We start from the raw sequence: 13,181 nt of genomic DNA, 5'->3' as shown, positions 1-13,181 counted from the left end.
GTATTTTCTCCATCTTACCCAAGAGCCAGGGTACTACATCAGCTGTTAACAGAGTGCAATGCACGTGGCCTGTAACAACTTAAATTGGTCTCTGGTTTATAATAATACAGTTGTGTAGTAGGTAGCTTTAAAGTATTTAATGTTCAGGATGGAAAATCATATTAACTGATGCATGAAAAGAGAAGGTTTCTGCCAGGTTAAAATTTTACAGTCTTATGATTCAGGCATTTTACAACACACTTTGTTTGTTGATAGTCCCTTATACCCATACGCTGCTCAATTCCTCCTGCTTAAACTTGATTACAGACTAGTTTATTCAAACAATCAGTTATCTATTTCATAGAATCATAGAATTTACAGTGCGGAAGAAGGCCATTTGGCCCATCGATTCTCTCTCACTAATCCAATTGATTTTAAATGCAGATTATTTTTTGAAGTCAGCCAAATTAATCTAATTGGCGTTCATAACTAGCACAAGACTCGTACAAATGCTTTGTTATCCAGATAGCACTTAAAGCTCAGCAAATTACTCTGAATACAGTGAAACATGAAACTTTCTGTAACTTATCAAAAACTGGAAAAAAAAACTTACCTTAAATACAGGGAAAGTTTCACATATTCAGAGATGACTCTTCTTCCTAAAGAATAGTGATAATTAGATTTGAGGCAAATGAATCTTCTTTAATAATTGGTATATATTTGGTTGTGGACGGTAACATGTTTCTGCCCATTGAAATAACATACTGTTCAATTCTACGCCATTCCTTGCCCAATCTTCCCTACTTGTACAAGCTTAATCAAAGGCTCCTTTGCTTCCTGTAGCCCAAGAAATTGCATGTGTTTGTTTATTTCTTCTTACTTTCCTGGCAGGATATCTTCAAACAAGCAACAGAGGACCGGCTGACCAGTGCAAATGAGTTGCCTTATTTTGAGGGTGACTTTTGGCCCAATGTCCTGGAAGAAAGCATAAAAGAGTTGGAGCAAGAAGAAGAAGAACGCAAGAGGGAAGAGAACAGCATACCCAGTGAAGCCCCTGATGTGAGTTTTGTGAGGAGACTGTCCTCGGGGTTTTATGGATCACTGTTACTTTGATTAGATTGGAGAAGATTAAGAAGAGTCATATGGACTCAAAACATTAACTGTCCTCTCTCTCCACAGCTGCTGCCAAACCTGCTGAGTTTATCCAGCATTTTCTGTTACTTAAGATTCAGAGAAGATTTGAGATAGATGCTCAAAATCGTGAGGGTTTTTAAACAGAGTAGATAGAGAGAAACTGTTCCTGCTGGTAAAGGCTCAAGAACCAGAAGGCACCAATTATAGGTACTTTGCACAAAAAGCAATGGCAATATGAGTACTACATACAATTTTGGTCCCCTTACCTAAGAAAGGATATACTTGCCATAAAGGGAGTGCAGCGAAGGTTCACTGGGGTTTGCGGGACTATCCTATGAGGATAGATTGGTTTGACTGGGCCTATATTCACTAGAGTTTAGAAGGTTGAGAGGAGATCTGATTGAAACATATAAAATTCTAATAGGGCTGGACAGACTCGATGCAGGGAGGCTGTTTTCCCTGGTTGGGGAACCTAGAACCAGGGGGCACAGTCTCAGGATACAGAGTAGATAATTTAAGACTGAGATGAGGAAATGTTTATTCACTCAAAGGATAGTGAACCTGTAGAATTCTTTACCACAGCAGGCTGTGGAGGCCAAGTCACAGAATGTACTCAAGAAAGCGATAGATATTTTTTTTAGATTTTAATGGCATCAAGGGGTATGGGGAGAAAACAGGAATATGGCATTGAGCTCGAACATCAGCCATGATCATATTGAATGGCAGGACAGGCTCAAAGGGCCGAATGGCCTACTCCGGCTCCTAGTTTCTATGGAAAAACTTTTTTTCCCCTGCAGTGAGTGGTTAGGATCTGGAATGCAGGCTAGAGAGTGTAGTGGAGGCAAATTCAATCCTGGATTTAAAGAGAGAATTGAATTATTATCTTAAAAATAATATTTACAGGAGGAGGTAGGGGGGGGGAGGATGGTTGAGACAGGATTAGTTAGTGGGGGAGGGGACTGGCAAACTGTGTATGTAAGCCATGTTGACTGGGTGTGGTTGTTGGTTGGGTGGGTGTTACTTTGTTGTTTTTCCTCTTGAAATTGTTGTTAAACATTTATAAATGCCTTAATAAAATGTTTTATAAAAATAACAAAAATTTGCAGGATAAAGGCAAGGACTAGGTGAGTTGCTCCCACAGAGAGCGGACACGAGCGTGATGGATTGAATGGCCTATTTCTATGCTGTAACTATTCTGTAGTTCTGCAATGGAGATTTGCTTTAGTCTTCACACACAAGCTGGAAACCGATGAGGAACTTCACCAATCTGCAGTTGATGCCTGGCTGACCACCTGATATTTTGCAAGCAGCACTTTCCCTTGTTCCTGCTGTTCAAATTCAGTCATAGCGAACAAATAAAAATTCTTGCATGGGGAATGGGAGCACTCGTTTCAAGTTTTGCATCTACACATGACCCAACCTTGATTTTACAAACTGATCTTTTTCACCACATTTAAACAATGCAGAATCTATGATGGGAAATTTGAAATTCAGTCTTCACATGGAATCAGCGGAGAGGCTCATTATTTTGGTTATGGTTGCCCTTCAGAACCTGGTGGCCATTTAAAGTTGTGACTCACATTTTAATAACTGCTGTGGTACTGGTCTAATGTGAATTTAGATCCTGGTCAATTGGATCAAGTGCAAAAGATGCTTGAAGTGCAATATTACAGCTGGCACAAAGAGAATACGGTTTTTTAAAATCTAGAGTACCCAATTCATTTTTTCCAATTACTGGGCAATTTAGCGTGGCCAATCCACCAACCCTGCACGTCTTTGGGTTGTGGGGGTTAAACCCACGCAGACACACAGAATGTGCAAACTCCACATGGACAGTGACCCGGGGCGGGATCAAACCCGGGTTCTTGGCTCCGTGATGCAGCAGTGCTAACCACAACGCCACCATGCTGCCCCCGGGCCTCTGTTATTTGCAATCTGGATGACTTGGATGAAGTCGACAGTAATGTATACAATTTGCAGATGGTACAAAGCTAAATGGGAATAAAGGCTATGAGGACGACACACACGACTAAAGGGATATAAGACCATAGACCATAAGACATAGGAGCAGAATTAGGCCACTCGGCCCATCGAGTCTGCCCCGCCATTCAATCGTGGCTGATATTTTCTCATCCCCATTCTCCTGCATTCTCCCATAACCCATTATTGATCAAGACCCTATCTATCTCTGTCTTAAAGACACAGTGATTTGGCCTCTCACAGCCTTCTGCAGCAGAGTTCCACAGATTCACCACCCTCTGGCTGAAGAAATTCCTCCTCATCTCTGTTTTAAAGGATCGTCATTTAGTCTGAGATGGTGTCCTCTGGTTCTAGTTTCTCCTACAAGTGGAAACACCCTCTCCACGTCCACTCTATCCAGGCCTCGCAGTATCTGGTAAGTTTCAATAAGATCCCCTCCTCATCCTTCTAAACTCCAACAAGTACAGACCCAGAGTCCTCAACCGTCCCTCATACGACAAGTTCTTCATTCCAGGGATCATTCTTGTGAACCTCCTCTGGACTCTTTCCAAGGCCAGCACATCGTTCCTTAGATGTGGGGCCCACAACTGCTCACAATACTCCAAATCGGGTCTGACCGGAGCCTTATACAGCCTCAGAAGTACCTTCCTCGTCTTGTATTCTAGCCATGACATGAATGCTAACATTACATTTGCCTTCTTAACTGCTGACTGAACCTGCACATTAACCTTAAGAGAATCATGAACAAGGACTCCCAAGTCTCTTTGTGCTTCTGATTTCCTAAGCATTTCCCCATTCAGAAAATAGTCTATGCCTAAATTCCTCCTTCCAAAGTGCATAACCTCACACTTTTCCACATTGTATTTCATTTGCCACTTCATTGTCCACTCTCCTAGCTTGTCCAAATCCTTCTGCAGCCCCCTTGCTTCCTCAATACTACCTGTCCCTCTACAGATCTTTGTATCATTTGCAAACTTAGCAAACGTGCCTTCAGTTCCTTCTTCCAGATCATTAATGTATATTGTGAAAAGTTGTGGTCCCAGCACAGACCCCTGAGGCACACCACTAGTCACCGGCTGCCATCCTGAAAAAGTCCCCTTTATTCCCACTCTCTGCCTTCTGCCAGTCAGCCCATCCTCTATCCATGCCAGGATCTTACCCTTAACACCATGGGCTTTTAACTTATTTAACAGTTCCTATGCAGCACCTTGTCAAAGACCTTCTGGAAATATAAATAAATCATGTCCACTGGTTTTCCTTTGTCTAACTTCCTTGTTACCTCCTCAAAGAACTCTAACAGATTTGTCAGACACGACCTCCCTTTGACAAAGCCGTGCTGGCTTAGTCCTATTTTACCATGCACTTCCAAGTACTCCACAATCTCATCTTTAATAACAGACTCTAAAATATTACCAATGACCAAAGTCAGGCTAACCAGCCTATAATTTCCCATCTTCTGCCTCCCTCCCTCCCTTAAACAGTGGTGTTACATTAGTCACTTTCCAATCCTCTGTGACCCTTCCTGCCTCCAGTGATTCCTGAAAGATCATCACCAATGCCGCCACAATTTCCTCAGCTATCTCTTTTAGGACCCTGGGGTGTAGTCCTATCCACCTTCAGGCCTTTCAGTTTCCCCAGAACCTTCTCCTTAGTAATGGTCACTGCACTCACCTTTGCCCCCTGGTTCCCCTGGAGCTCTGGCTCTGGCATGCCACTAGTGTCTTCCACCGTGAAGACTGATGCAAAGTAACTATTCCGTTCGTCTGCCATTTCTTTGTTTCTTATTATTACTTTTCCAGTGGTCCAATGTCTATTTTTGCCTCTTACCTTTTATACATTGAAAAAAACTCTTCCTATCTTCCTTTATATTACTGGCTAGCTTGCACTCATACTTCATCTTCTCCCCCCCTTATTGCTTTTTTAGTTGTCCTCTGCTCGCTTTTAAAGACTTCCCAATCCTCTGGCTTCCCACTAATGCTCGCCACTTTGTATGTTTTTTCTTTAGCTTTTATGCTGGTCCTTGACATCCCTCGTCAGCCATGGATGCCTTGTCCTCGCCTCAGCATGTTTCCTCCTCCTTGGGATGAATTTCTGTTGTGCCTCCCTCTTAACCCCCAAAAACTCCTGTCATTGCTGTTCCACTGTCTTCCCTGCTAGGTTCCTTTTCCTCTGGCCAGCCCCTCCCTTGTGTCTTTGTAGTTACCCTTATTTAATTGTAATACCGTTACATCTGGTTGCAGCTTCTCCCTCTCAAACTGCAGGATAAATTCTATCATATTGTGGTCACTGCTCCCTAAGGGTTCCTTCACCTTAAGTTCCCTAATCAAGTCTGCCTCATTACACATCACCAAATTCAGAATTCCCTGTTCCCGAGTAGGCTCTTCACAAGCTGCTCCAAAAAAAACATCTTTTAGACATTCCACAAATTCCTTTTCTTGGGATCCACTACCAACCTGATTTTCCCAGTCCACCTGCATATTAAAGTCCCCCATGATTTTTGTAAAAGTGCCTTTTTTACATGCCTTTTCTATCTCCTGATTTATTTTCTGCCCCCCATCCTGACTACTGCTAGGGGGGCTGTACATAACTCCCATCAGGGTCGTTTTACCTTTGCGATTCCTCAACTCTACCAACAGAGATTCCATGCCTTCTGATCCTGTATCGTTCCTTGCTATCGATTTAACTTCATTCCTTATTAACAATGCAACCCACCCCCTTTGCCCATCTGCCTGTCCTTTCGATAGGACATATATCCTTGGATATTTAGATCCCAGCCCTGATCCCCTTGTAGCCACATCTCTGTGATGCCCACAACATCGTACCGGCCAATTTCAATGTGCGCAACAAGCTCACGTACCTTGTTCCGTATACTGCGCGAATTTAGGTACAACACCCTCAATCCTGCATTGACCACCTCCCATTTCACACTCTCCCCTGTCACTGTACCTTGTACTGTGGCCCTTTTTGATTTTTAACTATGGCTTCTCTGCCTTACACTTTCCCCTGACTGCTTTTTGTTTCTTGCCCCGTTTACTTCCCTCCGAATTCCTGCATCGGTTCCCATCCCCCTGGCACATTAGTTCAAACCCTCCCCAACAGCACTAGCAAACAACCCCCCGAGGATATTGGTTCCAGTCCTGCCCAGGTGCAGACCGTCTAGTTTGTACTGGTCCCACCTCCCCCCGAACCGGTTCCAAAGCCCCAGGAATTTGAATCCCTCCCTCTTGCACCATCTCTCGAGCCTTCATCCTATCTATTCTGACATTTCTACTCTGACTAGCTCGTGGCACTGGTAGCAATCCTGAGATTACTATCTTTTGAGGTCCTTTTTAGTTTAACTCCTAACTCTCTGAATTCAGCTCGTAGGACCTCATCCTGTTTTTTACCAATATCGTTGGTGCCTATGTGCACTACGAAAGCTGGCTGTTCACACCCGCCCCCTCCCCCCAGAATGCCCTGCAGCCGCTCCGAGACATCCTTGACCCTTGCACCAGTGAGACAACATATTATCCTGGAGTCTCGATTGCATCCGCAGAACCACCTGTCTATTCCCCTTACGATTGAGTCCCCTATCACTATAGCCCTGCCATTCGTCTTCCTGCCCTCCTGCGCAACAGAGCCAGCCACGGTCCCTGATCCTGGCTGCTGCTGCCTTACCCTGGTGAGCCATCTCCCTCAACAGTATCCAAATTGGTATATCTGTTTTGCAGGGAGATTACCGCAGGGGATACCTGCACTGCCTGCCTTCCTATTCTTGCCCTGTCTTTTGGTCACCCATTTTCTATCTCTCTCAGTAATTTTCACCTGCGGTGTGACCACCTCGCTAAACGTGCTATCCACGACGTCCTCAGCATTGCGGATGCTCCAAAGTGAGTCCATCCGCAGCTCCAGAGCCGTCAGGCGGTCTAACAGGAGCTGCAGTTGGACACACTTCTTGTACATGAAGGACCCAGGGTCAGTGGACATCTCCCTGAACTCCCACATCGTACACGAGGAGCATGACAACGGTTTGGGATCTCCTGCCATGTCTTAACCCTTAGGTTAACTTATACAACTACAATGCCAAAAAACAAAGAATACAAAAAAACAGACAATGAAAAGAAAAACTTCTTACCGGTTACCACTACTTACCAGCAGGTCCTCTCTTGGCCAATCCAATCACAGCCCTCCTGTGGCATCACTCTTCAGTTTCTCTCTGCTCTTTACTGAACTCCCGCTCTTTTCAATCTCTGGCTCCTCTCCCACTTTTAAATCTCCGGCTCCCCTCCCACTTTTAAATCTCCAGCTCCTCTCCCGCTCTTAAATCTCCGGCTCCTCTCCCGCTTTTAAATCTCCGGCTCCTCTCCCGCTTTTAAATCTCCGGCTCCTCTCCCGCTTTTAAATCTCCGGCTCCTCTCCCACTTTTAAATCTCCGGCTCCTCTCCTGCTTTTAAATCTCCGGCTCCTCGCCTGCTTTTAAATCTCCGGCTCCCCTCCCACTTTTAAATCTCCAGCTCCTCTCCCGCTCTTAAATCTCCAGCTCCTCTCCCGTTTTTAAATCTCCGGCTCCTCTCCCGCTTTTAAATCTCCGGCTCCTCTCCCGCTTTTAAATCTCCGGCTCCTCTCCCGCTTTTAAATCTCCGGCTCCTCTCCCGCTTTTAAATCTCCGGCTCCTCTCCCGCTTTTAAATCTCCGGCTCCTCGCCTGCTTTTAAATCTCCGGCTCCCCTCCCACTTTTAAATCTCCAGCTCCTCTCCCGCTCTTAATTCTCCGGCTCCTCTCCCGTTTTTATATCTCCGGTTCCTCTCCCGCTTTTAAATCTCCGGCTCCTCTCCCGCTTTTAAATCTCCGGCTCCTCTCCCGCTTTTAAATCTCCGGCTCCTCGCCTGCTTTTAAATCTCCGGCTCCTCGCCCGCTTTTAAATCTCCGGCTCCTCGCCTGCTTTTAAATCTCCGGCTCCCCTCCCACTTTTAAATCTCCAGCTCCTCTCCCGCTCTTAATTCTCCGGCTCCTCTCCCGTTTTTATATCTCCGGTTCCTCTCCCGCTTTTAAATCTCCGGCTCCTCTCCCGCTTTTAAATCTCCGGCTCCTCTCCCGCTTTTAAATCTCCGGCTCCTCTCCCGCTTTTAAATCTCCGGCTCCTCGCCTGCTTTTAAATCTCCGGCTCCTCTCCCGCTTTTAAATATCCGGCTCCTCTCCCGCTTTTAAATCTCCGGCTCCTCTCCCGCTTTTAAATCTCCGGCTCCTCTCCCGCTTTTAAATCTCCGGCTCCTCTCCCGCTTTTAAATCTCCGGCTCCTCGCCTGCTTTTAAATCTCCGGCTCCTCGCCCGCTTTTAAATCTCCAGCTCCTCTCCCGCTTTTAAATCTCCGGCTCCTCGCCCGCTTTTAAATATCCGGCTCCTCTCCCGCTTTTAAATCTCCGGCTCCTCTCGCGCATTTAAACCTCCGGCTCCTCTCCCGCTTTTAAACCTCCGGCTCCTCTCCCGCTTTTAAACCTCCGGCTCCTCTCCCGCTTTTAAACCTCCGGCTCCTCTCCCGCTTTTAAATCTCCGGCTCCTCCCTCGCCCGCTTTTAAATCTCCGGTTCCTCTTCCGCTTTTAAATCTCCGGCTCCTCTCTCGCTCTTTTAAATCTCCGGCTCCTCTCGCGCTCTTTTAAATCTCCGGCTCCTCTCGCGCTCTTTTAAATCTCCGGCTCCTCTCCCAATTTTAAACCTCCGGCTCCTCTCCCACTTTTAAATCTCCGGCTCCTCTCGCGCTCTTTTAAATCTCCGTCTCCTCTCCCACTTTTAAATCTCCGGCTCCTCTCCCGCTTTTAAATCTCTGGCTCCTCTCCCGCTTTTATATCTCCAGCTCCTCTCCCGCTTTTAAATCTCCGGCTCCTCTCCCGCTTTTAAATCTCCGGCTCCTCTCCTGCACCTTATATACCAGTTAAGTGACTGGGCAAAATGGTGACAGTCTAATGTCAAGATGTCTGAGGTTTTTGACTTTGGTAATGGGAACAGAAAAGCAGAATATTTGTTAAAAGGCATGACACTTTTAAATGTTGATGTTTAGAGAGGTTTGGGTGTACTTGTACAAGGATCGCAGAAAGTTGGCATACTGGTTCAGCAAGCAATTAACGCAGGTGACATGCTGGCCTTTCTTAAAAGGGGACTGGAATACACATGGAGAACTTTCTACAATTGCATAGGACTTCAACAAGACCACACCTAGAGTACCAAGCACAGTTTTGGACTCCATATTTTAAAAAGTACAGCAAAGATTGACTCGATTGGCTCCTGGAATTCTCGATGTTGTCCTATGAAGAGAGACGGAGTAAATTTGGCTTATAAACTGTGGAGTTTAGAAGAATGAGAGGTGGTCTTACTGAAGCATACAAGATTCTGAAGGAGCTTTCCAGGATAGATACTGAGAGTTTGTTTTCCCTGTCTTTCTAGGATTATTTAGGATTGAGATGAGAAATCTATTTACAGAGGATATTTATGAATCTTTGGAATTCTGTACCATAGATGATTGTGTATTGACTGTATTCAATAAGAAGTCTTACAACACCAGGTTAAAGTCCAACAGGTTTGTTTCGAATCACTTAGCTTTCAGGGCACTGCTCCTTCCTCAGGTGAATGAAGAGGTAGGTTCCAGAAACATATATATAGACAGAGTCAAAGATGCAAGATGATACTTTGAATGTGAGTCTTTGCAGGTAATTAAGTCTTTACAGGTCCAAACGGAGCAACTGGAGAGAGGGATAATCACAGGTTAAAGAGATGTGAATTGTCTCAAGCCAGGACAGTTGGTAGGATTTTGCAAGCCCAGGCCAGATGGTGGGGTGTGAATGTAATGCAACGTGAATCCAAGGTCCCGGTTGAGGCCGTACTCGTGTGCGGAACTTGGCTATAAGTTTCTGCTCTGCAATTCTGCGTTGTCGCGCGTCCTGAAGGCCGCCTTGGAGAACGCTTACCCGGAGATCAGAGGCTGAATGCCCTTGACTGCTGAAGTGTTCCCCGACTGGAGGGGAACAATCCTGCCTGGCGATTGTCGTACGATGTCCGTTCATCCGTTGTCGCAGCGTCTGCATGGTCTCGCCAATGTACCACGCTTCGGGACATCCTTTTGTGCAGCATATGAGGTAGACAACGTTGGACAAGTCACACGATTATGTACCTGGCGGGTGGTGTTCTCACGTGTAACGGTGGTACCCATGTCGATCTGGCATGTCTTGCAGAGATTGCCATGGCAGGGTTGTGTGGTGTCATGGTCGTTGTTCTGAAGGCTGGGTAGTTTGCTGCAAACAATGGTTTGTTTGAGGTTGCGCGGTTGTTTGAAGGCAAGTAGTGGAGGTGTGGGGATTACCTTGGCAAGATGCTCGGCTTCATCGATGACGTGTTGAAGGCTGCGAAGAAGATGTCGTAGTTTCTCTGCTCTGGGGAAGTACTGGACGACGAAGAGTACTCTGTCGGCTGTGTCCCGTGTTTGTCTTATCATAGAATTTACAGTGCAGAAGGAGGCCATTCGGCCCATCGAGTCTGCACCGGCTCTTTTTTGGAAGAGCACCCTACCCAAGCCCACACTTCTACCCCATCCCCATAACCCAGTAACCCAACCCAACACTAAGGGCAATTTTGGACACTATGGGCAATTTAGCATGACCAATCCACCTAACCACATCTTTGGACTGTGGGAGGAAACCGGAGCACCCGGAGGAAACCCACGCACACACGGGGAGAACGTGCAGACTCCGCACAGACAGTGACCCAAGCCGGGAATTGAACCTGGGACCCTGGAGCTGTGAAGCAATTGTGCTAACCATGCTACCGTGCTGCCCTAAGGATCTTCTGAGGAGATCGGTGCAGTTTTTTGCTGTGGCGCATTGGAACTGTTGATCGATGAGTCGAGCGCCATATCCCGTTCGTACGAGGGCACCTTTCAGCGTCTGTAGATGTCTGTTACGCTCCTCCTCGTGTGAGCAGATCCTGTGTATACGGAGGGCTTGTCCATAGGGGATGGCTTCTTTAATGTGATTAGGGTGGAAGCTGGAGAAGTAGAGCATCGTGAGGTTATCCATGGGTTTGCGGTAAAGTGAAGTGCTGAGGTGACCGTCCTTGATGGAGATGAGTGTGTCCATGAATGCAACCGATTCTGGAGAGTAGTCCATGGTGAGTCTGATTGTGGGATGGAACTTATTGATGTCATCGTGTAGTTGTTTCAGTGATTCTTCGCCGTGGGTCCAAAGAAAAAAATGTCATCAATGTATCTGGTGTATAATGTTGATTAAAGGTCCTGTGCGGTGAGGAGGTCTTGTTCAAACTTGTGCATGAAGATGTTGGCATATTGAGGTGCAAATTTGGTCCTCATGGCTGTTCCATGTGTCTGGATGAAGAACTTGTTGTCGAAGGTGAAGGCGTGATCCAGAATGAAGCAGATGAGTTGCAGAATTGCGTCTGGAGATTGGAAGTTGTCGGCGTTAGGTACAGAGGCTGTTGCAGCAATGCCGTCGTCATGGGGGATGCTGGTGTAGAGTACTGAGACGTCCATTGTGACGAGGAATGTTCCTGGTTCAACTGGTCCATGGGTGCTGAGTTTCTGTAAGACGTCCGTCGTATCGCGACAGAAGCTGGGCATACCTTGTACGATGGGTTTCAAGATGCCCTCGATGTAGCCAGAGAGGTTCTCACACACAGTCCCATTGCCTGATACGATAGGACAGCCTGGTGTGTTGGCCTAGTGTATTTTCGGGAGGCAGTAGAGATCTCCAATGTGGGGAGTACGTGGGATGAGAGGACTGAGTGTCTGGATCCAAGGTCTTGATCTGTCTGTTGAATTGGCAGGTATGTTCCTTGGTCGGATCTGCGGGTAACTCTCTGTAGTGTTCCTGGCTTGAGACAATTCACACCTCGTTAACCTGTGATTATCCCTCTCTCCAGTTGCTCCGTTTGGAGTTTGGACCTGTAAAGACTTAATTACCTGCAAAGACTCTCATTCAAAGTATCGTTTTGCATCTTTGACTCTGTCAATATATATATATATATTTCTGGAACCTACCTCTTCATTCAGTGAAGAGCAGTGCTCCGAAAGCTAGTGATTCGAAACAAACCTGTTGGACTTTAACCTGGTGTTGTCAGACTTCTTACTGTGCTCACCCCAGTCCAATGCCGGCATCTCCACATCATGACTATATTCAAGGCTGAGAGACCCCCTTGTAAGAATCAAGGGAGTGGACATGGAAATGCGGTTGAGGTAGTTCAGCTATGAGTCAGCCATGACTTAATGGGCCATATGGTTTGCTACTCCTTTTTCTTATGTTCTCGGCTCTATTTACTGTGACAAGAAAGTCTGCAGTTAACTAGAATTCAAGCACAAATACCTAGCATCTATATTTATGTGATAGAAATAAAGCCGTACGGAAAATTGTTACTTTTGGAAGGTCAGTCGTAGTGAATTACTACTCAATATTAGGCATCTAAAATAGTTTAAATATCCTTTTAAACCTATTCTAGGGAAAGAAAGGAGACAGCAAAAATGCGAAGAAAAAGAACAACAAGAAAACAAATAAGAATAAAAGCAGCATTAGCCGAGCCAACAAGAAAAAGCCTGGAATGCCGAATGTAGCTAACGACTTGTCGCAGAAGCTGTATGCCACCATGGAAAAGCACAAAGAGGTACTGAGGACAGTTTTAAATTCTACCTACCAGAACACCATTTTATTTTCCCCAGTACCCTGGTCTTTTGTGAATAGTGACTGATCGTTTTTTTAAGTGCGTGTTTTATTTTTAAAGCTAGAACCCCTTAAGGTCGAAGGGGGAGATGAATAGCGAGGATTCATTTTTTTTTTTTTTTTTTTAAGTATTTTTTGGGGAATATGCAAACTCCACACAGACGGTGACCCGGGGCTGCGATCGTACCTGGGTCCTCAGCGCTGTAGACAGCACTGCGCCACATACCGCCCATTTTCATTTGTATTTATATCAAAAAGAAAAGATGCTGGTCTCAAACAAGTCTTCAAAGAAGCTGGTGAATTGCCTCCAATTCTCTGATGACGAATTTTATTTTCTACAATTTGAGGAATTCCGCCAAGTCTGACAGCCAGCTTGCAGCCTTGGGTGGCGCTGC

General features: G+C 45.8%; 1 protein-coding gene across 15 annotated transcripts in view; it reads left to right on the top strand.

The window, feature by feature from the left end:
* Positions 1–13,181, top strand: part of crebbpb (CREB binding protein b) — a 279,436-nt gene that overhangs the window by 253,017 nt on the left and 13,238 nt on the right. For all 15 annotated transcript variants that reach the window (XM_072481408.1, XM_072481399.1, XM_072481406.1 and 12 more), the window contains 2 exons: positions 871–1,038; positions 12,569–12,730. In XM_072481408.1, the coding sequence (XP_072337509.1) occupies positions 871–1,038; positions 12,569–12,730 (330 nt within the window). The remainder of the gene's footprint in view (positions 1–870; positions 1,039–12,568; positions 12,731–13,181) is intronic.

This window comes from Scyliorhinus torazame, chromosome 17 (assembly GCF_047496885.1).
Source record: "Scyliorhinus torazame isolate Kashiwa2021f chromosome 17, sScyTor2.1, whole genome shotgun sequence".
Taxonomy (NCBI): domain Eukaryota; kingdom Metazoa; phylum Chordata; class Chondrichthyes; order Carcharhiniformes; family Scyliorhinidae; genus Scyliorhinus; species Scyliorhinus torazame.
The sequence above is the reverse complement of the archived record's forward strand: the minus strand, read 5'-3'. Positions and strand labels throughout refer to the sequence as shown.